At 38.2% G+C, this 27,497-nt stretch overlaps 1 protein-coding gene across 1 annotated transcript in view; it reads left to right on the plus strand.

Moving 5' to 3' along the window:
* IL23R (interleukin 23 receptor) overlaps nucleotides 1–22,106 on the plus strand; it is a 45,981-nt gene extending 23,875 nt beyond the window's left edge. Inside the window, exons 8-15 of the mRNA XM_087891095.1 lie at nucleotides 3,399–3,481; nucleotides 6,125–6,341; nucleotides 9,297–9,497; nucleotides 10,713–10,796; nucleotides 16,682–16,744; nucleotides 19,470–19,575; nucleotides 20,643–20,733; nucleotides 21,299–22,106. Coding sequence (XP_087747221.1) covers nucleotides 3,399–3,481; nucleotides 6,125–6,341; nucleotides 9,297–9,497; nucleotides 10,713–10,796; nucleotides 16,682–16,744; nucleotides 19,470–19,575; nucleotides 20,643–20,733; nucleotides 21,299–21,922 — 1,469 coding nt within the window. The 3' untranslated portion in view covers nucleotides 21,923–22,106. The remainder of the gene's footprint in view (nucleotides 1–3,398; nucleotides 3,482–6,124; nucleotides 6,342–9,296; nucleotides 9,498–10,712; nucleotides 10,797–16,681; nucleotides 16,745–19,469; nucleotides 19,576–20,642; nucleotides 20,734–21,298) is intronic.
* The last annotated feature ends 5,391 nt before the right edge of the window (nucleotides 22,107–27,497 follow it).

The following is a 27,497-nucleotide window of genomic DNA, read 5'->3' on the forward strand; positions in this document are numbered from 1 at the left end:
ATGGAAGATAGCAACCAATGACCAGACAGATGGGGTCTTCTTACCATGGTGTGCAATGGCCAACTGGAAGAGAGATATTTGCTTAGAAAGAAAGGAAGCTCAAACATACAACATGTCTAGAGCGGGCAGAAGTTGTAAAACATTATTTTTGAAATGGGACAAGGAAGAAAGGATGGAGGTTGCCTTTATGTGGGATGGAGACAGGTTGAGGACAATATTTGCTCCTGTCTTTGAGCAGCCATCCTCAAACTGGGATAAGCAAGACATGGGGACCAATCCTTAGTCATTTGATAGAAATAATATGCTTAGTATAATTCATATCAAATTGCAAAAATTCAAGGTAAGAAACCCTACTCTTTATTTGGTTTTGGTTACCACCTTTAGAGCGCTCCATGGCTTAGGACCTGGTTATTTACGGGACCGCCTACTACCACAAACAGCCTCCCACCGGCCGGTACGCTCTCATAGAGAGGGGCTCCTCCGGGTGCCGTCAGCCAAGCAGTGTCGACTGGCAGCCCCCAGGGGGAGGGCCTTCTCTGTGGGGGCACCCACTATCTGGAACGAGCTCCCCCCGGAGATACGGAGGATCCCGGATCTGCGCACTTTCTGCCATGCTCTTAAGACCCTCTTATTCCAGCAAGCCGGCCTGGCCTAATTTTTCTCCCCTTTCTTTTAAATTTTTTAAACTGAAATTTTAATTTGTTTTAAATTATTGGGATTTTAATTGTCGTGGGCTAAATTATTTAATTTGGTTTTAAATTGTTTCTAACTTTTGTATTTCTGTATTTTATCTTGTGCTTGTTCACCGCCCTGAGTCCTCCGGGAGTAGGGCGGTATACAAATTCAATAAAACATAAACAAACAAACATAAACATTTGGTCCTTGCCAGTCCTACTACTGTCAGAATTAGGATAACCCATTCTGCTTTTTGCTCTCATTTCACCTGAGTAGTTAAAACAGCAGTGACTGAGGAGAGAAAATCAATTTTAAAAACTGAGTTGAGCTAACCAGCCAAAAGTTCTACAAATGAAGGAATATTGTTGCCAGTGGGAACTCACTGAGGAATAGGAGAGATTTTTGTAGGCTTAGCAGTAAAATATTGTCGGTCCAAGCTTTTTCTGCTGTTTCCCTCCGAAAGTTACCACAAGCCCCATGCTCTAAGGAGAAACTTTCTAACCTCGGTAAGAAATACAACATACAACTCTGGTTAGCACACAGTTTCACTTTTTTTTTTGTCAACACCAGATAAAAGTTTAGCACATTACAGGAAGCCATATTATCAGAGAATTAGTGACCCCTGCTGACAGAACTGGGTTCTAAGTAAGAAAAAAATATTTTTGTTTTCCCATTCAAGAGTCTTTTAGCACATTTATTTTAGCAAGCCTCCTTTCCCCTTAGTAGCTACATTCTGATGTGAAATTCATCAGGTGAATTCTTTCCCATTGTTGTAATTTCCTATTAAAACTGTCATTTCCTGAATGTTTTAGCTATTGGGAGCTCTTATTTGGCAGTCAGCTTTGTGATACTTTTTTGTTGTTATACTGTTGTTGTTCTCATTGTCAGGAAGAGGGGAGAAATGATATGTTCAAATACTGAAAAAGTTTCCCACTACAGTACTAACACACAACATATTTATATAAAGTTAACTTAGTTTACACCATAGACCCAATTTTCTCTGAATAACACATTGAACCAGAAAGTGATAACAGTGAGTTCACATAATGCACTAAATTTAAATGTGATTGACTAGATTGTGATTCCATATGTCTTGTGAATAAGGCCTGCCTTTTATGTTTCAACTGAAAGTGTGAACTTGGGTTGATAAAGCAGCAGCTAATAGCTACTTACTGATCTGTTACATAATTTATTAGTAATTACTAAGGTAAAGGTTCCCCTCGTACATATGTGCTAGTCATTCCCGACTCTAAGGGGCAGTGCTCATCTCTGTTTCAAAGCCGAAGAGCCAGCACTGTCCAAAGACATCTCTTTGGTCATGTGGCCGGCATGACTAAACGCCAAAGGCACACGGAACATTGTTACTTTCCCACCAAAAGTGGTCCCTATTTTACATGCTTACAAACTGCTAGGTTGGCAGAAGCTGGGACAAGTAACGGGAGCTCACCCCATTACGCAGCACTAGGTATTTGAACCGCTGAACTGCTGACCTTTCGATCAACAAGCTCAGTGTCTTAGCCACTGAGCCACCGTGTCCCTGTCCCTGAGTAATTACCCAGTAATTACTAGGTATTAATAATAAGTACTGTCTTACTAATGGTAGGTAGAAACTCAATTATAGGTAGTTTCCCTCTCCAGCAAACTGGCAGAGAAGTTGTCACTCTCCATATGTAATTGAATTACAACTCCGAGGGAATTCAAACAATGCAGGCTCAGTGAGTGATATTGCAAGATGTGATTCAGCAATGGATACAACCTAACAGATGACCCTCACTCTGTCAAAGACCTTGGAGTTCTCATCTCAAATGATCTAAGTACCAGAGCTCACTGTAACAGCATTGCTAAAAAAGCATTAAGAGTTATTAGCCTATTCTTGAGTAGTTTCTTCTCTGGTAATATTGAACTGCAAACTAGGGCATACAAAACTTTTGCCAGACCAATTCTCAAATAGAGCTCATCTGTCTGGAACCCGCACTGCATATCGGACATTAATACAATCAGACGAGTCCAGAGATATTTCACAAGAAGAATCCTCCATTCCTCTGCCCGCAACAAAATACCTTATGCCACCAGACTCGAAATTTTGGGCTTAGACAACTTAGAACTTTGCCATCTTCAGTCTGATGTAAGCATAGTACATAAAATCATCTGCTACAATGTCCTACCAGCCAATGAATACTTCAGCTTCAACCAAAACAATACAAGAGCACACAATAGATACAAATTCATGGTAAACCGATCCAAACTAGACTGCAGAAAATATCACTTCAGCAACAGAGTGGTCAACGACTTGAATGCACTACCTGACTCTGTGGTTTCTTCCCCAAATCCCCAAAACTTTAACCTTAGACTGTCTACTGTAGACCTCACCCCATTCCTAAGAGGTCTGTAAAAGGCGTGCATAAGCGGACCAGCGTGCCTACCATCCCTGTCCTAATGTTTTCTTTTATTCGTATCCTTTTCGTGTATTTATAATTATGTTTACACTTGTATCTGTCATAAAATATATGCTTTTTTATTTATTAGCTTCCTACGCTGTCTTTCCAAAATCAACATAGTCTTGTTTTCCATGCTTGCTTATTATCTTTTAAAATCTATTTTTAAAAATAGTTCATTTACTCCATTATTATAATTATTCCCCAGTGTAAGAGCAATGCTATAATAGAAGTCATTTTATATATATTTGTTTCTCTCATATGTTTCTCTCCTCTTTTTAAATACAGAACCAGCTGCGGTACTTGATGTATGGAGGAAATTCGGGCCAGTTTATCCCAATAGTACCCAAGAAGTGACTGTCTTGATCAAGGTGATAATAAACACCATTTAAAAATAAAATAAAATAGAGATTATCATTATCAAATAAAAACCAGGGGCCACTGTGGGAGTGTAGGTCAAAAAAGTCAAAAGGGCAGATTTGACCACACAGTCAAATCTTTTAAATGTTTGTTGGCCATGCAATGCAGATTAAAAAGGAGTGAAGACTGCTTTATGGATTCCATTTTGAAGCAGACCTGATCAGTTTACCTCAGTGGTTCCAAAGGGTTGAGAGAAAAGGGCTGGATTAATAATCTAAACTGGCTGTGGGAAGGGGCACTGGGCGAGGCTGTAATTTCTTCTCCTGCTTCTGTGGAAAAACAGTGGAAAGCATATCCGGGCCAATGGGCCAGATGAGGGTATAGCTGGTTTTCTCCTAGTTCATCACCTGAGGGAAGGGTGGTTGGGAGATAATGCATGGGGTGGAGTTGGATATCTAGTGTCACATGGGCAGTTGTCCCACATAGCAGATGCTGAGTGCTAGGCATAATGTGTGGGTGTGTTTATGACATCCTATGTTGCACTAGTATGTGTGAGGGTGTGATGATGTAACCCTTTCACTTGGAGATGGGAGCACACCAGTTGGAGGAACTGGATGAAGGAGAAGGGAAGCAAAGCAAAGATATCGTATCAGGAAAGTGGCATGGAGCAATGCAGCAGAAGACAGGTGTGGGCTGTTCTTAAAGAAAACACCTATCTATTCTGTATTATTAAAACCTGATTGGATACAAAGGTGAGGGGTTCCCTATTTAGAAATTTGCCCTTCTGGGTTTTGAATGTGGCATCAGATATAACGCTGGGGAAGAGGAGGAAATGTGGTTGTTGTCATTCAGGAATCTTTGGAAGTTTTTAGGGGTGCTGCATTGGATATGATAGACTGTGAGACCTTGTTTGTGAAATTGGACAATCCATTGGGATTGCTGCTTCTGTACCAACTTTCCTGCTGTGTAACAGCTTCCCTGCCTATACTTCTCAGCTCTGTGGGAGAGATCAGGTGGAGTTTTCTAGGCTCATGATTCTGAGGCATTTCAACCTGCCTTCTGTGGACCCAGAGACAGAGGCAGCTTGGCAACCATGTACCTCATCCAGATTATTAAGGGCCCTACTCAGAGGTGGGGGGATGGCACACACTAGAGCTGGTCTTCATCTCAGAATTATGGTGTGCTTTGAAGTTGAGTATTGATATCAACTTCTTATCAAGGAGAGATCATGCTCTCCTAGCCTTGACATTCTCTGCAGTTAATTCCCACTGCAAGAAGGAAGGACCAATTCAGTTGGTCTGCCCCAGATAATTCATGAACCCAGTTGGATTCCATAGAGACCTTAGATTTATTCCTAAATTCTGTTGCATGGCTAGTCCAAAGCCTTAGCTTGAAATGAGCAGGCAATGACAGCCTTAAATCAGATCATTCCTGTTCTGACTCTGCATTTGTGGATTCTTGAATTCCTCCAATTTTCAGAAGGATTCCCTGAGATGAAACAATGCAAGACATGCCTGAAGCACTACTGGAGGAAGACAAAGAATGAATCTGACAGAGCCTAGCTAATAACCTTTATTAGGGCTTACTTTGTGGCAATAAGAGCACTGAAACAGGTGCTCTTATTGTGTAACCAGATAGCTGGCTGGCATCTTCATTTTGAGTAACCAGATTGCTCCTTGAGAAGGAACATCTGCAAAGCCACTGTGAACACTATTCTAAGCATTTAATGGATAAAGTATCTCAGATTTATACCTGCAATTTGATTGGGACAGTTCTATGGAATAGAAGAGTGTAAATATAAATATATAGAAATAAAGTATGATGTACAGTCTTGCTTGGTTATCTAGGGTTCTGAAGAAGTGGACATAGGATGTGGCCACCTGTGTTTTAGATCCAAGTCCCTCCTTGCAGGTAAAGGCCTCCCAGGTAATGGTGAGGTTGGACATAGTGAAGGCTTCTTTGTAGAAGGAAAAGTTCCACCTGCTTTGAAAAAGGTGACTTATCCCAGTGGTAAAATCCAAAAATTTTTGCTACCAGTTCTGTGGGCGTGGCTTGATGGGCGTGGCTTGATGGGCATGTTGTGGCTTAGTGGGTGTGGCAGGGGAAGGATACTGCAAAATCTCCATTCCCACCCCACTCCTGGGGGAAGGATATAGCAAAATCTCCATTCCCACCCCACTCTGGGGCCAGCCAGAGGTGGTATTTGCCAGTTCTCTAAACTACTCAAAATTTCCGCTACCGGTTCTCCAGAACTGTCAGAACCTGCTGGATTTCACCCCTGACTTATCCATATTAAGAAGTTTTTTTTTTCTCACTTGATTTTGAGAACATTCCAAACATTTCAAATTTTTTAAAAATCCTACTAAAATTCTGCTTGAAGATACAATTTGAAGAGGTGAAATGGCAGACAGTAAAACACTTAAATGGCTCCCTACTTTTTTGTTTGATTCTGATTAATTCTTCATGAATCCTTTCAAATGCTGTTACCTGGGGTGGATGGCATGTCAGGTGTAATTTAGCACTCCTGAGCAGCTGTTAGTTCAATCACTTTTTCCTTTGGATTTCACATTTCTGCAACTTGTGGAACATTATATGTACAAATAATGAAATATTAGTTTTTGCTGTTCTCTAAAGGCAATTCTGCATTTCTCTAGCCGCTGTCTCCAAAGGAAAGCAGAGGAAAAATTCTGAATTATAGAATATTTTATGAAAAACAAGGAGAGAAGGTGGATTTATGTAAAACAACAGAACTACATTGCAAAGTGATGGTGCCCCCAGCAGTGACCATTATTTATGTGACAGCACACAATTCCAAAGGAAGTTCCAAACCTGCAAATATTTTTGTGAAACAACCGCCTCACAATTACCAAGGTAAGATATCACAAAGCAGGCAAATTTTTCAGAAATATTATGTTAGATTCAGTGGTGGGTTTCAAAATTGTTTACTACTAGTTCTGTGGGTGTGGCTTGGTAGGTGTGGCATGGCTTGGTGGGCGTGGCTTGGTGGGCATGGCAGATAAAATCTCCATTCCCATCCCACTCCAGGGGAAGGATACTGTAAAATCTCCATTCCCACCCCACTCCAGGGGAAGGATACTGCAAAATCCACATTTCCTCCTGATCAGCTGAGACTTGGGAGGCAGAGAATAGATGGAGACGGGGCCAGTCAGAATTTTTACTACCAGTTCTCCAAACTACTCAAAATTTCCGCTACCGGTTCTGCAGAACTGGTCAGAACCTGCTGAAACCCACCTCTGGTTAGATTAACAAGACACTCAGAGTCCTCTGGAATGGGTGGCCATAATTTTTTTAAAAAAAAGATATTAAATGGAATGGAATAAAATATCCTACTGGGGACTCCCTAACATTATTACCACACTTATTTATGTCCCTATTGTAATATATTACTATTTAATATATTACAGGTAATCCTTGACTTAACCATCATAACTGGAACCAGATTTTCCATTGTTAAGTAAGGCAGTTGTCAAATGAATCGCACACAATTTTGCAATCTTTTTTTTTTTTTGCAAAGGTTGTTAAACAGATCACTGCAGTTAAGTCAATATGGTAATTAAGCAAATCAGGTTTCCCCCATTGACTTTGCTTGTCAGAAGCTGACTGGGAAGTCCACAAATGGTGACCACATGACCCTGGGACACTGCCACAGTCATAAATACATGCCTGTGGCCAAGTGCCCAGATTTTGATCACATGACCATGATGATGCTGCGACGGTCATAAGTGTAAGTCACTTTTTTTCAGTGCCATTGTAAATGACAATGGCCGCTTGTAAATAATTATACATTTTGAATTTTGCCATCTGCAGATTGAAGCTATTAAGTTAATTCAGACAGATTACATCCTTCCACTATGACTATATCTGCAATATACAAGTTTGTATATTTATATATACCCAAATTTCAGAGACACCCAGTTGAAAAATATATAATTCCAATGCAGGCATAAATATTATAGCAGGAAATTGGGATCTAAAATATATATTTAAAAGATTAGTTTCCTGTCATTGTGATTATTAAAACATTATCTGTATAAAAATGTGTCCGCTAAATTTCAGGTCACAAATGAGTTAATACTCATGATACTGCCTTAGAAACATGCCTTTATAGCGCAGCCTATAGTAGTCAGACTGGTATTTTTATCATTTCCGCACTCTAAGAATTACAATTGCATAGCACGTATCTCTCTTGTTTGTCGACTAGTTTTCCTACAATGCCCTCTACAGGTTCAATCTAAATATACCATTCTTAGAAACATTTAAAAAAACAGTTCTTTGTTAGAGTGCTCCTAACAGAAACAATTTTTTTTTATATTCACCTTTGGATACTGTAGAAAATTCTATCTGTTTGCCTCATTAATTCAGTTATAGACGTTAGGAACATAAATTTTTCTACCCTTTCGACTTAATTATTCAGTTCCCGCAGCTTCTGAAAATACAGAAAACTCATAAAATTCTATCTCAATGGATGATTTGCATTGGAATATATGAAGCCACCCTTTACAGTTTTAGGAAGAATGCACAGAGAAATGTTACCACAGAGGATAACACCATGGGAAAAAGTTTCATCAAACCTATTTCATCTTGTGCATTACAACAGAGAATGAGCAGTCCATCAAGCTGAGCCACAATTTCTTTTAGCCGTGGCTTGTGGAATATAGCGTTGCACACAATGCATGTATACCATGTCTTATTTTCTTTCAGAAAATGCTACAGAATGTAGAGTTTTAGTTTTTGGCTTAAAGCATTGTGTGTGAGTGTTTTTTTTGGCCTTTGCCTTTAAAAAGGCATTGTGTGATGGGATGTACCTATGAAGTAGAATTGTTGTGATGGACTGTAGTAATGCCGCAAATTCCCAGGAAAGAGAGAGCAGATTCCAAAGAGGGGGGCGAGATAAGAGACAGCAAAGCCCAGAACTGCATCACAGGAAGAGGAAGAGATTGAGGATAGCCACTCCCTACAATTTCCCAGGCCGCGGTGGAGCAGTCCAGGGGTGGGTTCTACTTAGCTTTATTACTGGTTTGCAGCGGGGCCGCACACACGCTCTTCTGCGCAAGCACAGAAGTTTCTGCGCATGCGCAGAAGCGTTTTGATATGTCACGGTTGGTGGGCGGAGCCTCCCACTGGTTTTACTACTGGTTCTATAGAACCGGTGCGAACTGGGGGCAACCCACCACTGGAGCAGTGGTTAGAGTGCAGTACTGCAGGCTACTTCTGCTGATGGCCAAATGCCTGCAATTTCGCAGTTCGAATCTCACGAGGCTCAGAGTTGACTCAGCCTTCCGTCCTTCCGAGATCGGTAAAACGAGGACCCAGATTGTTGGGGGCAATATGCTGACTCTGTAAACCGCTTAGAGAGTGCTGTAAAAGCACTGTGAAGCGGTATATAAGTCTAAGTGCTATTGCTATTGCTACATCTATTAGATTAGGGTAATATAGGTTTAGTCTGGCAAGATGCTGTCTATATGGTATATGCAAATAAAGATCTGAACTTTGTTTTAATGTTGTTATGTCATTTTGGGGCTAGGCCTGACACATTTATCTTGGTCACAACTGATATCACAGCATGTACAAAGAACTATCATAGTAGCTACTAAAATGGGGATGGAAAAATTCCATAATGTCTGAGATGGAAATCAATATATATGGAGGTCACCGCATTACAGAGACGAATCTAATCACTAATTTCATGAGCATTTTTAACTATGTCAATGCAATCCTTTTGAATGATGTCAATATATAGTTATGGAAATATGCAGTAACAAAACTGATATGCTGACATATAACACCATCTGTTTTTCCCCGTAGCTTTCCCACCCCCTATTAATATCAAAATATTCACTGATAAACAGAAAGGAATTTCTGTTAAATGGGAACCTCCTAAATCTATTGGAAAAACACTTTTATGGTACATAGTGGAATGGATTTCTGCAAACTTCAGTCATTTTCATCATAGCATTGTTGCATGGAAGAAAGTTCCTTTCCAGAATACATCAACTTCTATTGAAGGTAAGCTACAAGTCAATTATTTTGGTGTCTTCACAATAAATATGAAAGGTGGATACATATATTAGTAAGTACAGGTAGTCCTCAACTTACAACAGTTCATTTAGTGACTGTTCGAAGTTACAATGGCACTGAAAAAAGTGACTTATGACAACTTTTCACACTTACGACCATTGCAATATCCTGATGGTCACGTGATCAGAACCTTGGCCACTGCCTCATAATTATGACAATTACAGTCTCCCAGGGTAATGTATCTCCTTTTTGCGACCTTCTGACAAACAAAGTCAATGGGGAAGCCAGATTCATTTAACAACCGCCTTACTAACTTAACGACTGCAGTGATTAACTTAGACTCTGTGGCAAGAAGGGTCATAAAATGAGGCAAAATCCACTGAACAAATGTCTGTTCTGTTAGCAACAGAAATTCTAGGCTTAATTGTGGTCGTAAGCTGAGGAATACTTGTACAATATCTAATAACACAAGATTACCTTGGATTTGAAGCAGATCACACCTTTGAAAAAGCATTCTAGATTACTGAAGATTAAAAATATCTATATTTAGTAAATATAAAAAAATATAAATATAAAAATATCTATATTTAGTAAATATAGATATTTTTAATCCTCAGTAATCTAGAATGCTTTTTCAAAGGTGTGATCTGCTTCAAATCCAAGCAAACCCTGAACTAATAAATTATTGATTTAAAAAATGCTACTAAAATCATAAGAACATCACAGGAATTATGCTGGCTGAGACTAAAAGTCATCATTCATTTCTCACACCAAGTAATCAAATGGAGGATGTGTACAATTGAGTCTTTCCATTCAAGACTCTTAGCAACTGGCATTCATGGACATCTGGAGTTAACAGATGGCTGTCATAAGTATTATCATCAATTGTCTTATCCTCCATGAATTTGCCTGCTTCTTGTCTTTTACAGCTACCCAAGTAGTTTGCAGCTATTGTGAGAACCTAGTGAAAAAGAATTATTTAGACCCCACTTGGGTGGGAAGTAAATATACTCATTAAAAGCATTTCCAGAATGGATGTTTCTGTGGTTAATGCTTGTTGCTATTATTGCTCATGTAAAACAGTTAAATCATGGTTTCCTTCTTAGAAAAAGGTTCTGTTGATGATGACGATTCCTTTTAAGAGTATGTGTTAGAACCGAAATTCCATAAAAATTATGTGCTGTTTAAACTTCACCTTCACAGAAGGCATCAGAATGGCGGAGAACTTCACCATTTCAGTATACGCTGTTTATCAGAAAGGCATCAGTCGAGCCAGCTCCATCCAGAGTGAGTAGAACTCAAGCAGACAGATTGTAAAAGATTAATGATAGTTACTGATATAGAAACTTTCCAGTTACGTTTCGTCCAAACCATAAGTTTCTTTCATCTGGGTATGTAGTCTACAGATTGTGTGTGCATATGAGTTCCTTTGAGTCAATCTTGTCTCTAGATGACTGCCTAGACAAGTCCCTGCAGTTTTCTTAGCAAAATATTTGGAAGTGGTTTGACATTGACTCTGCCCTAAGGATGAGATTGAGTGACTATCCCAAAGTCACCCACTCAGCTTGGTGCCTAAGGGAACACTAGAACTCACAGTCACCCAGTTTCTAGCCTGCCATAAATAGCTATGCCAAACTGGTTCTCTACAGATGGAACAAAGAACGACGCTCATCCAAAGTAGTATTTTATTTCTAAGACTTATCTAGAACAGGGTCTTACCCCAAAAAGTAAGACCTTCAGTGTTGGTCGCCATGATCTAAAAAAGATGTTGAGACTCTAGAAAGAGTGCAGAGAAGAACAACAAAGATGATTAGGGGACTGGAGGCTAAAACATATGAAGAACGGTTGCAGGAACTGTGTATGTCTAGTTTGATGAAGAGAAGGATTAGGGGAGACATGATAGCAGTGTTCCAATATCTCAGGGGTTGCCACAAAAAAGAGGGAATCAAACTATTCTTCAAACCTGAGGGTAGAACAAGAAGCAATGGGTGGAAACTAATCAAAAAGAGAAGCAATTTAGAACCAAGGAGAAATTTCCTGACAGTTAGAACAATTAATAAGTGGAACAACTTGTCTGCAGAAGATGTGAATGCCCCAACACTGGAAATGTTTAAGAAGATGTTGGATAACCATTTGTCTGAAGTGGTGTAGGCTTTCCTGCCTGACCAGGAGGTTGGACTAGAAGACCTCCAAGGTCCCTTCCAACTCTGTTAGTCTAAGTATTTTGCATTCAAAATCTTAATGTTCAATCATGAAAGCACATGAAACTAAATTCAGGTCCGGGTTTTTTTTTTAATGTCATCCAGAAAGCAGGTGTGTGTGTGTGTGTGTGTGTGTGTGTGTTTGTGTGTGTGTGTGAAACATTTGTTTTCAACTTCTCAATATTCCATGCTGGATCCCTATTCATGAAGGTATATATAGGTATTGTCAAGAAAGGCAAAAGAGTTAAAAATCCCTGTGCACCACTGAACATATCATCCAATCATGCAACCTAATGAAATACAGATTAGTGGACGCAGACCTAATCTTTCAGTTTCTTGTCCTTTGCTGAGAAGGTGGCAAGTACAGTAGTCCTCGGCTTACAACAGTTCATTCAGTGACCATTCAGAGTTACAACGGCACTGAAAAAAGTGACTTATGACCATTTTTCACATTTACAACTGCTGCAGCATTCCTTGGATAATATGATCAAAATTCAGATGCTTGGCAGCCAGTTCATACTTATGACCGTTATTGTGTCCCAGGGTCATGTGATCACCTTGTGCAACCTACTGACAAGCAAAGTCAATGGGGAAGCCAGATTCACTTAACAACCATGTTATTCACTTATCAACTACAATGATTCGCTTAACAACGGTGGCAAGAAAGGTCATAAAATGGGGCAAAACTCACTTAACAAATGTCTCACTTAACAACAGAAATGTGGGGCTCAATTGTAATCATAAATCGAGGACTATCTGTAGACATCCTATTTTCAGACAATAAAATAGAGAAGAAGAAGAAAGGAATGAAATAGAAATAAAGAAGGAAAAATAAGCAAGGATGTGCAAAATCCAATCATCTTCGCTGCAATAATAAAAAGTTAAAAGCAGCCATTCAGAAGCCATTCATATCTCAGCTCTGGTGATGAAAAGAAACTGATTCTTATAAATAAAGTTAGCAGTTCTGATAAAATCATACATTTACAGTATTTTGGTACTTGTCGAAGATTCTGAAGAGTGAGTGAAAATTCGTTCTCTAGCTCTGCCCACAGAAAAATCATACTGATACTGAAAACACTGTTAAAAAACTGGAAAAAAAAGTATTATGATTCAGAACTCAGTAAAAAGGACATTGTGTGACTTTTGTTTGCAATATCTCTATACTATATTGGGATGACAATAGAATTCTTTTTTTTAATAAAAAAATTATTTTATTTCCAAAGTTAAAATATAAAACCCCAAAAAAGAAAAAAGAAAACAATACAAGAAAAACACTAGAAAAAAATGTGCATAAAGACAAAATAACAAAGATACACATAAATGGTCCCCCCTGGTTGAATACTGATAAATATATTTCAACAATAATAGTTCCTCCCTTCCCCCACCCCGGAAAACAGGTCCACAATTTATAAACTTCTATATCTTTATTTGCTAAATTACTATACGGCATTAAAAATATTACAAACATGAAAATCTATCACTCACCCAAATTGCCCTACCATCTATCTACTGTAAAAGAAAGCAGTTGATGGTAATCCCAACAACAAGCTAAACTTCAAAGCCCTCTATTAATGATCTGTTATTGTAATTAACTTGCAGAAACTCCACAAACTTTTAGACTACCATAAATTCACTGCAATCATTATCTCTGAGCCATCCAGGATCAAATATCCTCGATTGATTCTTGACAATAAACTTCTCCTTGAAATTATAACTAGGATCTTCCAGATAGTTACACCTCACTCCCCAAAGCCATAAATCTGAGTTGAGATTATTTCTGCAGCCCTTGTTGTTCAGTAGGTTTTCCCATGAACCGAATCATAGCATCCCCCAAGAGTTGTCTTCTGGCTATATATAATAAATCTATTCTTCAATCTCCTTCTCCTTTCCTAAGAAGATCCAGTCCATCACCAATCCACTGATTAAATCTTTTAAATGGATGGCCTATTCAGCCTCCCCTACGAAGTTTCCAATTCTCAAACAATTTAACAATTGCAAATCTGATTTAACTGCTATCACCTGTATCTGGGTTTCATCTTTAGATTGATTTAAAACATTTGCTAATTCATCAAATCTTTTTCCTAGATTTTCATCTAGAGCTTATAAAACCCTTTTTTTCCAAAGAAAGTCTTTAACGTTAAAGTCATCTGGCTCCTACCCCTCTTATATATCTCTTTTTGGGAGCATTGTAAAAAGTGTATAATATATAATGTTCGGGATCTTTTATTTATTATTGCTTTAACTTTAATATAGTACCAGTCCCTCTTAATGGACAAACTTCCAGACCAAAATGTAAGCAATTTCTTCCATCACAAAGTGAATGTTCCATCATAAAGTAAGTGCAGAAGAAATTGAGATTCCCACAAATAGAAAATAAAGGGGGAAATTCCTATCCTAATATATACTAATCCTAATATCCTAAATTCCTAATATATACAAAAATATAGTAAAACAACAAAGTTCTTTTAAGAACAAGTGAGATATCAAATCCTTGCAGTAGAAATCCGATGTACTTCAAATTCAATCATTTTCACTACCTAAGGGAAAGTCCGCATGCCGTCTACTGCCATGTGGCAAAAGAGAACGTGTTTTTTAACTCCAAAATGAAAAATTCACTTTTGTAATCTCACAAGGGGTTGTAAGATAAATCAGCATTCAACCAGATGTTTAACATTAAAAATGTAGACCAAAACAAAAGAAAACTTCAAAATGATGTTAAAGTAGAGACACTCCTAAAAAAAGAAATGATGACTTGAAAAGATGGAAACCAGACCCTCAAGCTACGCTTATTGAAAATCATAATCCACTGAATTCTCTTTCCAGGCAAGAACACAGTCATCCATGGGTCATTGTGGGTTATTCGAAGTTATTCACATTCAAAATCCAGGGATTGTGCTGCCAAAGAGCCAGCTTTGGCAGTAAAGTCAGCTGTTTGTCAGTAGGAGAAAAAAAATCACCTCACCGCTCAGTGTGCCATTTTCTGGAGACTCCCGATTGACCATAAAGTTCTGAGGGTTCAAAGGAAAAAAAGAAACACTGGGGAAAAATTAAAGTGAGGTTCTGTATTCATTTAACACAATTTGCAGCAAAATATGAAACAAAGACTCTTGCCTTGAACCACCAGTGTTTTTCTGATGAGGTTTCATTACTATTATTGGAGAAAAAGGAGCCCAAGAAAAGGACTGCTCAAGGAAGAGACACTTCATATTGTAATGAAAGAATGAAAAAGATCTTCAAATATCCTCAATAATCACATGTGTCACATACACATAGTACTCACTTAACAACTACAATAGAACCAAACATTTTCATTGAAAGTCATTGCGATTATTATGTGTGTTATGTGAAGATAAGTGCTAGATACTTTTTTAGTGAAGGCTGAACTTTCATTGTACAAAAGCAATCGATATGCCCTTAAAGAAGGAATTATTCTATCCTCTATCATGCTGGATTCTTACATTATGATATACTTGGACTTCTTAAATTAAGCCCTTATAGCAAGCGGAAAACTGATGCTATAGCAGACGTTTTTCCCAAAGTGAAAATATGGTATCTCAATGGGTCCTGTAAGACCAATCAAGGATGGTGAATATTTTACACAGATAAAATCTTGCAGAAATGTGCTTTTGATACTGTTTGTTCATGTGTTCTTGGTAAGATTTTCTGTAACATTTAAAACTTGGTGACAGAATTTCCCTTTTAAAACTCTGTCAATTTAATTTTCATCCTAACACAGCTTTGAACAAAATTTCATTTCAAATTCGGGATGACATTTTAGTCCATTCATATGAAAACGGAGAGAATTGATTATGTTATTTATAAGGAGCATTTAAAACTTCTTTTTGCTGCTTGGTAGAAGAAATGAAACAGTCAAAAAAATACTCTCTTTTCTGGATAGAATAATGATTATTATTGTTGTTATACAAGTAATCCTTAAGTGACCTTACAAGCAGTCACTTCAGTGGTGGGTTGCTCCCAGTTCGCACCGGTTTGCAAGAACCGGTAGTAAAAATTTGTAGTAGTTCGGAGAACCGGTAATAAAATTGGCTGGCCATGCCCCCGAACCGGTCCCCGGCCCGGTCGCCGCTTGCTTACCCCACCTACCTCATCAGAGGCTTTTTTTTTTTTTTACTTTTAAAAGCATTTTTTCTACATTTTTCGGACAAAGAGGTTGTAGGAAAAAAAATGCCTTTAAAAGCCTCTGGCGATCCCAGCTGAGTTGCCTGATCGTCAGAGGCTTTTAAAAGCATTTTTTTCTGCAACATCTTAATGTTGTAGAAAAAATGCTTTTAAAAGTAAAAAAAAAAAAAAGTTGACCACGCCCACCCAGTCACATTAACCCCCCACCAAGCTACGCCCACAAAATAAGCCACGCCCACAGAACCGGTAGTAAAAAAATTTAGAACCCTGGGTCACTTAGTTACAACAGAACCTGAAAATGAGACTTACAACCCGGATTTGAAGTTCCAACATCTGCTTCTCCATGGTTATGTAACCACATTTTGGGTGCTTGGCAACCAGCCTGCATTTATGGCTGTTTGGAATCATGTGATTACGATTTTGATGTTTTGCCAGAAACTGGCATTCACCTGTCACTATTCAACATTGTGGGCTGAATTATAATTGTAAGTCAATTGAAAGTTATTGAACCACACGATGACAAGGTTTATGGAATAACCCAGCATTAATGCTACTTCTAAAGTTCTTTAGGCTTTCCCCAAAAACATGATCAGTAGGAAGTGTGACTGCTGGCTGAATCTTATAGTAGTGTTGTAGGTCCTGCAAGGGAGAGATTTAACTTAGTGACTAAGTAGATGATTTGCATGCAAAATCAATATAATATATTTTATTCTATTAAAAAAAATCTATTCTATATTTGCAAGGCACTTTAAATGAATCATTCTTGTTCTCACATTACAGCGGAATTCATTCATTCTCACTTTCTTATATTTTTTTCTCTTTTCTGGGTAGCATTGATGAAAGAAAAGAAAGAACTTGACATTTCCCAAGAAAGGAGTCTTGCCGTCATCAGGGGTAGGAAAGAATTCTAATAATTGGGGGGGGGGTTGTGAGATTTTCTGTGTGATCAGAAATGTACGGCTTATGCAACATTATGACATTTCAAAGTGGCAAGAAATGTTTATAGCATGCACTGACAATGATTCCAAGAAAATAAAACTTCAGATTGCTTTCAGACATTAAAGACTTAAAGATGTAACCTATGATTACTCACAACTTGGACCCATCTAGACTTCATTCACACACACATACACACATACATATATGGGCACCCCCACTGTTAAATTGTTAGTCATTTACTAAATTCTTGTATAGAAAATGAGTGCACCCAAGCAAGCATGACAAAACGTTCTCAATAAATGCTGACTGGGAGATGGGAAGCAGGGATAGGACATAGGTCAATCCATCAATAGGGAAAACAGATGCCAAGATGCAGAAGATGAACTTGCTAGATTCTAGGTTTTCTCTATCTAAAAATTTTTGACAAGAACGGTGCCAACGAGTTTTAGGAAGGAGGAAGGAATCGGAAAAGTTACATTGCAAGAGCACTTTCGAACTGGTGCAAGGAAAAATGTGTGGAGGCTGCCTTTCTGGTGGTCGAGGATGTATTGAAGCAGTGGTGGGATTCAGCCGGTTCGCACCAGTTCAGGCAAACCGGTTGTTAAATTACCTCCCCCCCCAATCAAAGTGGATCCTGGGCACTGCATTGCAATGGAGAAATGGGCAATGGAGCTGCCGGCACGAGGGAAGGAGAAGGCCGCTTTCCCTCTTTTTTCTCCCTGCTCCTCCTCCTTCCCTTGTGCAGGCTGTTCCGTTTCCCATTTCTCCACTGCAGCGCAGCGCACAGGATCCACTTTGATAGTTGGGGGGGGGATATTTTAACAACCAGTTCACCCAGGGTCAGTTTGGCTGTCACGGGAGCTCATCCCGCATGTGCGGCGGAGTTGGGGATGGGCCATGCCTCCCACGACAGCCAACTTGACCCTGGGTGAACCAGTTGTTAAATTATTTGAATCCCACCACTGGATTGAGAATGACATAATGTGTTCGTGTCTTTAAATGGTTTGTGGAACATCATTCCTCCAAGGCAAGCCAGACATCCAGAGGAGTCTGGGGGTTTTGATTTCCATTTCTGATAGGTCCAAGGGAAATGTAAACTTTGTTAATGGCAAAATGCAAAATAGTAATGTTCTTGTACCACCTGTAAAATTCCCAAAGGTATTCAGTCAAATTCCCCATGCTTTTGAGTAGGACATGTTCACATCCTTGGATGAAGGAAATTATAAAAAGCAAGAACTTCTACCACTGAATGTAATTTAATAAATTACTATCACTATCCTTGGAAACCCATTAGTGACCAAAGTCAAGAAATTCATGAAAAGGAACAAGACAATTTAGTTTTAAAATAATAATAATAATATTAATAAAAGAGGTGTGAGCATAAATATAACTTAAACAAAGAACACTTATTAAAAAATTAAAAGCATAAGAAGTATTAAGACTTTTTTTTAAAAAAAAGATTTAAATACAGACAGAACAGGAAACCAAATAAAAACGTGGTTAAATAACAAAGACGAGAAAAGACTCTAATTCGTGAGAGTTTGTACCACAATGGAATCCTTAATCTTTATAGCTCTTTAGCAGGGTTGCTTTCACTGCAACCCAAACATGTGTCTCTTCATCTCAGCCTCCTTAAGAAAGTTTCCTCAAGAATTTTGCAGTAAAATAACTCAATTATTCCTCAATAACTTTTGGGAATTCTTTTGCATGGTCAACTGAAGTTTCATTGATTTCACTTGGTTTGTTCCAAGCGGTTGCCTTTAGATCCCCTCTATGTAGAGATCCCATTCATAACAGTGCTCTGGGTCATAAAATATTATTGCAACATTTCAAAAAAGACAACCAAAGCATTCAAGGAAATTAACATGTTTTAATTTTAATAAGTCCTCATAACTACAATTCTACACATAGCTGCTTGGGAGTTCACTGTTCTCCATAATGTCTACTTTGAATAATATTGTTTCAACTGACATAGAACCATAGAAATAAATGGGATGTAATCATTTGAATGAATCTATCCTTAGGGCATTACCAGAAATGACAAATTTCCACATGAAAAGCTATTTAAACCGGCTGCTGATCATTTGATAGCTCTGCTGAGCTCTTGGTCAAAAAATGTTACCAAAAAATGTTCACTACAGGAAAAAAAAAAGCCAGAATTCAGCATGCTAGGAAAAAAATCCACTAACTTTATCAATTGATCTACAATGGGCTGTAGATTGCCCAAGCAGATTTGAAGCTACATCTCATGCTTTTTGTTCTCTGTATAAATCTGGGTACAACTTGCTGAGTTTTATTCTTTGTTTAACTGAAAAAATGTTCAGCTGAAATCTTTGGCTTTTAATTAGAAATGTAAGCAGTGTTGCAGTTGAATGGTTTACTGTTTAAAAAGCTGACAAAGAAAATGAAATATGTATCCAACTGCTCTTTACTTGCAGTATTGTCCCTAATCTTCTGTTTCTTATCTGCCAGAAACAGTAGTAAAACTGTTTTAAAACAAAAGGTCTTATTTATCAGAGCAAGGAGAATCTGGCAATTGCCCTCTTCTCCAGCAGATGATAACACTTATCCAGTTTAAAAAAAATCCAGGAGTTGCACTTTCCTGCAACTCATTCAGAATGCATGAATGAAAATTTGTATATTCATCTTTCCCTCTCCCCCCCCCTTTTCTCTCTCTCAGCCAATGATGATTACGATACTGGGATTCTGTTGGGAACTGGTGTCGGAGTGGCTTTCTTATCAATCTCTGTTTTCACTTTGATTGCAATTAAATCGTGCAGGAAAAGGTACCAATTGCTATTTTTCCCAGGCTTTGGTTAATGAAGATTTAGTTTCATTTATTAATCAAATGTATGTAACCACCCATTTCTTGACAGCATAATTTGGGAATGTGCAGTCCCAATACAAGTAGGCCTCAAGTTATGACTGTGACAAAGCCCGCCCATTACAGTTACAAATCGCGACGATCATTAAGGGAGGTACTCACACAATCAATTCAACAATTCCCACCTGCTCTCCTTGATACAGATGTTAAGCAGAGCATAGGGTGCCTCAGTGGTAGAAGAAGTCCTGGGAGATCGAGCATAGGCCTCAGAGAGTGGAGGAGGGCTTGGGAGGCCTGGGGTTCCCTGAAGTATCTCATGCCATGTTTCCCATTCGTTGGGCTCCCCTAAGACTTTGGGCCTACTGCCCACTCCACCACACCTGTAACTTCAAAACTGGTCATAAATAACTTTGGTAGAGTTCATGATAATTTCATTTGGTTGCTAAGTGACCAGTCTGAAGTCAAGAACTGTCTGTATCAGTCTTGATTTCCTTTATTAAAGCATGACAAGGATTATTATTATAAAATTTTGGCACTCCTTTGTCCATAAATTGTTGAAAGTATTAGCACTTGAGCGTTGTTCATAATTGAATGTAATTACAGAGCTTTGTCTCCCAGTGTGAGGGAATGTCTTAAAAGCAGCTTGCAAAACAAGTTGATATAGAAAAGCATCTGAGCTGAAGAACGCTGTTTCAAAAAGAAACCTTTTGCCTCCTAGCACTTCCTCTCATTCCCTTCATATTCTTCCCATCATCTTTGAAGATAAAAAAAATTGGTGAATGGAGAGAGAGGAGTGAAAAAGGACATTCAAGGATAAAAGTTAGCAGAAGTTGTATTGGTTTAATAGCTGCTCAGTAGCTCTTTCCCAACTCTGGTTTAGATCTGCGTGATGACGATCCATATTTGAAGACAAGAGTCTGCAGCCACAATAAGTGTTGACAATTACATTGATATTTCTCTCAGTTAAGCATGTGAATTCTAATCCATCATTTAAAAATGCAAGTTAACATGTTGTGTTTTTGTTTCAAGGGTTAACAAAATGGTTAGATCGATAGCACCAAAATGGCTTTTTGAAGAATATCCTAAGATGCAAAACAGCAAAGTAATCAAATGTCTCCAGGTAATTCTTTGGATTAAAATATTTTTATGTTTAAGAAAACCAGGAAGTACTTAGATATCCATTTTCCCCCTTTCCTTTAGAGCATTATATAAATCCCTTAACTTACAACCATGCATTTAACAATGATTCAAAGTTATGAAGGCCTCAGAAAGAGTGATTTATGGTCTGTACTCACACTTACGACGTTGAATGACCACTACAGTTTTCTGATTACAATTTGGTGCTTTGCAACCAGGTAACGTTTACGAGTGGTTGTAGCCTCCTGTCTTCACGTAATCACAATTTGCAACCGATTTTGCTGATTTATGGCAAACAAAGGCAAAAAATGCCCATTGGTAAGCACTTATCAACCACTGTAAAAATTGCCATAAAATTGGGTCCAACTCAACTTATGACTGCAACAACCTCCTAATTGTGATTATAAGTCAAAACCTATCTATACTCAGAATCCTGTGACACTGCTAGTACCTCAACAGGTGTTTGCTCCTTCCGTGTTCCAACCTTTATGATGTGCCCACAAGAGTGATAGAATATTCAACACTTTCTATATTATTTTTCTGCTTAGGAAAATGATGCTGAGACAGACAATTTTTCCGAGCCATTTTTGGATGTTGTGGTAACTGAAGTTGAAGAAATATTGATGCAGAACCACTATAGGGCTGTGGAGAAAAAAAGGGAAGGAAGCAAAACAGTTCCTGAGAAAGTCAGTAGCTCAGATGATATACCATTTGCCAGCAATTTGGATGTGACTGTGAGAAATGGGTACAAACCTCAGACTTCTAATAAGGCTCAATTGGGAACTACTTTCAGCACCACCAGTGAAACACCTTTTCAAAACTGGGACACCAAATCAAATTCAATAGTTTCACCCATAAGTAATTTAAGGAAAGATTATACCAGTCCTGTGGCCCCTGCATGGCCTATTGTTGACCCCAATGAAAATAAGTCTTTATTTGATAAAATCACCCTTATTCTTAGGAATAGTGGAAGTGGGCAAAGCAGGGTCAGCTCAAAAGATGAAGACCCAAGCACCCAAAAGGCACCCCAGTCGAGGTTTCTGCTTTCAGATGAAGATATTCAAGAACAGACTTTAATACCAGATAATCTACTTTCTTGCTTAAAAACAATAAGTGAAGACCGGACCAACATGTCCTATTTCCCTCAAAACGCTATTTACTATGAGGATTGAAGAAAAAGAAAAAGGATATATGTTTTGCACAAAGAACACAAACTCTGCATTTTCAAGCAGCATAACTGAAGGTTCTCCGTTCATTGTTTGAACAAAATTGAAAAAAGTAAGTCGCAGCCACCATTTCAGTTTTCATCTCTCAGGTTAATTCATGTTAAAAACATATAAAAGGCAGTTGCTGGAATTGGGTATGTCTAATTTAATGAAAAGGAGGACTAGGGGTGACATGATAGCAGTGTTCCAATATCTAAGGGGCTGCTACAGAGAAGAGGGAATCAAGCTATTCTCCAAAGCACCTGAAGGCAGAATTAGAAACAGTGCATGGCAACTAATCAAGGAGAGAAGCAATCTAGAACTAAGGAGAAATTTCCTGACAGAACAATTAATCAGTGGAATGACTTGCCACCAGAAGTTGTAGGTGTTTCATCACTAGAGGCTTTTAAAAAGAGATCAGAGAGCCTGTTTGTCTGAAATGGTATAGGGTTTCTGCCTGAGCAGGGGGTTGGGCTAGAAGACCTCCAAGGTCCCTTCCAACTCTGTTATTCTAATTCTAACCTCTAATTCTAATGTTCATATTGTAATTAACGTGTACATCGAATTAGGGGAGATCCGAAAGTCAACTGAATAATCTTCTCAGAAGGTAAAATGATTTATAATAAAGTTACTTTACAATTCAAGACTATGAAATGATACCGCAGGTATATGAAGCCCAACTTCTTATACAAGGAAGTATACAACTGAACTGAAGGATGCATGTACAAGATATACCTCAGGGTCATAATCAATATAAAGGAAGTGGGGGAATCCATTAAAAATCTGACTAAATCCAGATATGTCAGCAACCTCACATACAGTACCTTCTTGGCTCTAAAGTCATCAAAAACCATGCCAAATATCTATCATTTTTAATGGGTAGCAGGAAGTCGTCTCAAATTTAAAGTTCTGAGGGCCAAAGAAGTTATTTACCACTATTGACTATTATGATGTTTCATTAGCCAGCTAGGTAACATGCGTTCTGAGAGAGCACCTATAACTCCACAGTTCAACCCTGAGCTACAGATATTCTCTGTTATTGGAACTATTCACTAGCAGTGGGAAATAAACTGTTGTGTATCCTTTTATTCTCATCATAAGGACTCTAATCAAGCTGAGCTGCATCTTGCTAAGGCAAACAAGTAGTCAAGCATAGCCTGAAGTTTAGGAGATGACACATGTTGCTCCTCTGGGCCAATTTGGCTTGCTTGAAAAGCTACTGAGGACTGCTTAAGTGGCTATTTCTTCACTATGGATGAAAGAGCAAACTGCTCTTATTATCATCCAAGGAATTCTCCTGACCTCAGTGACATCAATCCCTCTCTTCCAACCATCATTATGCTCCCTCAAAGGATGAGGAGGTGCAAAGCGTTTCTGGTATCCAACCATTAAGGAAGCATGTTTGCACCATGCCATAGAAATTTACAGTATGACCATATGTGGAATAGAGTATGTAATTCTGGGTGCCCAATTGCAAACATTGTACTGAACATCTCAAAAAGTTGGAGGAAAGGAGACTGAGAAAACTCACTGTCCAAATTAGAAAAAATAATAGTTCATGAGGGACATTTTAGAATTATAGACAGTTATGATGTAGAGAAAATGGACAGAGATGTTGTTGTTATTTTGTCTTATAATACAAAAACCCAGGGATACTGAATGTTGAGGGATATGGAACAGTAAAAGAGCAAAACACATGAAGCATAGTTGGACTATAAATTAACTTTTTCAGAATGTCACGATGGCTACCAACCTAGAGGGCTTTAAAAGGAAATTAAGCAGATTGAGGACATATTGGTGGAGGGCTACTAGATACAATTGCTATTTCTAGATTTTGAGGTTAAGAGCACTGAATACCAGTTCCTGGATACAACAGTGGAGATACTTCTATGTGATGGCTTCCCTTTGGAACTTAATCATTTGGAAAAACAACATGCTGGATTACATGGGCATTTATATGATCCAGGAGAGCTCTTTCCTATACATGGTGTAGTAGTATCTGACCCAGTCTTTGTGGTCTTTTAAAAGAAAGCTAGGTATTGATGAAGGAGCTCATTTTGAGAACCCTAAAATGTGTTAAATGCCATTTAACATTAGCCTAGAGATATCGTTCCCCTCAGAACAAGTCACCGTCGAAAATTCTCAAAAATATGAATGACTTCCTAGAAATGGAAATACCGGTTCTTCAATACCTCTAGAAACTAAAATTAGTAGCTGTTGATGCAGGGAGGAAATAGACAACCGCAACAGCTAGTGGAAATAAAAGTCATAAAGTATATTTTTTGTCATTCTTTTCTTTTTGAAACTTTAAATCCATAAAATAAGAATGTATGTCAGTCTTCTTACAATCCAGGAATGATTTTGTTCTGAAAAGAAATTGTTAATGCCATATACCTTTAGGGAATTTTTTAAAAAGACTAGATAAATTCTCCTTTTATCACAAGAAAAAGAGGGTATTTTTATGATTCAATAAAGACTTAAAACACAAGTTGTGTATAATTACTCAAAAGTAAGTCCCATTGCTTGGATTCACACATCATGCACACATAAGGCACAGTTTTAACAATATTTCACAGAACAAAACATTGGTTCACATATAATGCATTGCTTTAGAAACCACCATTACAGAGTTCACACATCATGCTCAGGTGAAAACAAGCCCCGGGTTTAATATGAGATATTAAAATGGTTTACTGTTGCTTACTATGTATATTTAAATAAATAATCCTCCCTTTTGTGAATTAAACTCCATTTCCAAGTTTCAATTTTATCCTCAACTTCAACTAAGACCCTGATGAAGAGAGTCTATACCACAAATAAATAAATAAATAAATAAATATACATAAATACATACATACATACATACATATATACATACATACATATAATGTTTTTAACATGCTACAAGCTATTTTTTTCATTTCTCTTGTATAAAATTAATATAGCTACTCCTCTAGAATTTGTTAGAGTTGCCTGTCATATATGGGTTACACAAATCCACATAGTCAATAGATATGACAGCAAAAAAATTAGTGCTCTATCTCATCTTTTGATCATCCAGAATTTTATTTTATATCTTGTTCGTCCAGATTTGGCAATTCTAAAATTTACTCTTCTATAAGCCCTTTAATTCTCTGGAACATCTAATACTGTGATGGCGAACCTATGGCACACAAGCAGGTCTTAGGACTTCCTTAATAATGATAGCAGAGATATCCCCAGGGTGACCAATTTCCACAGGATCCAATCAGTGGTGGTTTCAAAAAAATTTACTACCGGTTCCGTGGGTGTGGCTTGGTCGGCGTGACTTGATGGGCGTGGCAGGGGAAGATATTGTAAAATCTCCATTCCTTCCCCACTCCAGGGGAAGGATACTATAAAATCCCCATTCCTGCCCTGCTCCAGGGGAAGGTTACTGCAAAATCTCCATTTCCCCCCGATCAGCTGGGACTTGGGAGGCAGAGAATAGATGGGGCAGGGCCAGTCAGAATTTTTACTACCGTTTCTCAGAACTACTCAAAATTTCTGCTACCGGTTCTCCAGAACTGGTCAGAACCTGCTGAAACCCACCTCTGGATCCAATGCTAGATTCGGTGCAGAAGCTCCCAGCTTAAAGGCCAGGTTTTATTAAAACCTGGCACCATGACTTCATGGCCCTGCTTCTATGGACACAAGACTACAAGACTTGATCTGGTGGCATATAGCTCTGCTATGGGAATTGAATGTCTGAGGCTTTCACAGATAATAATAAAAATAATTTTAAAAGAAAGTTTTGCAATTGTGTGAAGATTCCCACCCACTCAAGTCTCGTATCCTTTACTCAGCAAACAGGTGTGAAAAACAGACAGGTTAGCTCAGAATGAGGCCTGAACTTTTAGTCCTTGAAAGAGAAATCGAAACATGTCACTAAACTCCTCAAAATAACAATGCCACGGTGGCAATAGGTGGGAAAACATAGAATACTGTGATGCCATTTAATAAGAAAAGTTTTGATAGATATTTAGGCATTATTATGGAGAGAGGTGTGGTGGCCTAGTGGTGAAGACCCTCGCCTCCCACTTGGAAAGTTGAAAGCTCAATCCTAGGCAGTGGCAGATGTTTCTAAGGTGCAAAGAGAAAATATCTGCTGCAAACTCTGCATAGGCATTAGGAAGGGCAACCAGCCAGTAAATGCTCAGCTCCATCCAGTCACCTCAATTCTACCCCAAATTAAGGGATTACAGAGTTGTAAAAAAGAAGAGTTTTTTTTTTTTTTAGGCAATGGGATGGTGGAACCAAAATCTGATTTTTGAAAATTTAGGGTAATACATTGTTTTGTTCGTAAATACATCAGAGTCTAACTATGTTACAGGAAAGCAATACAGAAAGTACAATCTTCTGAGAATACTGAATAAACATATTGTGATGTAGCGTGTGAGCATATTTTATGGGAATAGATTGTTCAGTTCTTATTAGTGACCTTTTTTACGAAAATGAAATCAGCAGTGCAAAACCAACGTTCAAGAAAGTTGGAAAAAGAAAACCAAAGGGGAATGGAACTACTTATATAATCACACGTTCACACAATTTCCATTACGGTTACTAGTACGGGCTGAAATCTTCAGCAGTGATTTCACCCCAGGAAACCTGGGAAGCAGATATATCAGGGCTTAAGCAGGCTGCCCCTCTGTCCTGTATATAACTTGCTGCCTACACAGGCTAATGACAAACTATATGTTTTCAGTAACTTTCTAAAAACAGGAAAATTACATGTAACAAACGTTTTTTCTTATAAATGTAAGAAACAGAATTTTATTCTTTCATTCTCTCCATTTCCTGTTAAAATTAATAATATGATTGGTTTGCTTATTTGTTTTTCACCATACATATGACCACAATTGAGCCCAAAATTTATGTTGCTAAGTGAAACTTGTGTTAAGTGAGTTTTGGCCCATTTTATGGCCCTTCTTGCCTCTGTTGTTGAGTTAATCATGCAGTTGTTAAGTTAGCAACATTATTGTTAAGTGAATCAGGTTTCCCCAGATTCTTGTCTTTGCTTGTCAGAAGGTCACAAAAGCTGATCACATGCAACCGACACAAATATGATTCAGTTGCCAAGGTTGGTAAGTGTGAAAAATTGTCATTTTTTTTCAGTGCTGTTATAACTTTGAAAAGTCACTGAATGAACTGTTGTAAGTTCAGGCCTACCTTTACACCAATTTTTTTTATGATGACATCTCCCAAGGGAAAATATTGTTATATTCAAATAGAAATTTCCTAGATGTTTTTGTCTGGAGGATAAAGGTAGGATTTACTCATTCACCATAGGATTCCCATTGCTCTTTATCTGCCCAAATTGGTGAGAGTGGTATAGGGAAGGGTGAAAAAATTAAATATATTTTTGTCTTGGTGAACAGCATCTATCAAGAAGAAATATACCATTTAACTAGGAAATCTGTAGTCAATAGAAGAGATAGCGGGACATTTATTAGGAGCAAATAATATCAGTGAGGATAACTGTTTGGTTTGCACCTGAATGCAACAATTTCCAGTTTCAGATTTT

This window comes from Pantherophis guttatus, chromosome 3 (assembly GCF_059756535.1).
Source record: "Pantherophis guttatus breed Tessera chromosome 3, ASM5975653v1, whole genome shotgun sequence".
Lineage (NCBI taxonomy): Eukaryota > Metazoa > Chordata > Lepidosauria > Squamata > Colubridae > Pantherophis > Pantherophis guttatus.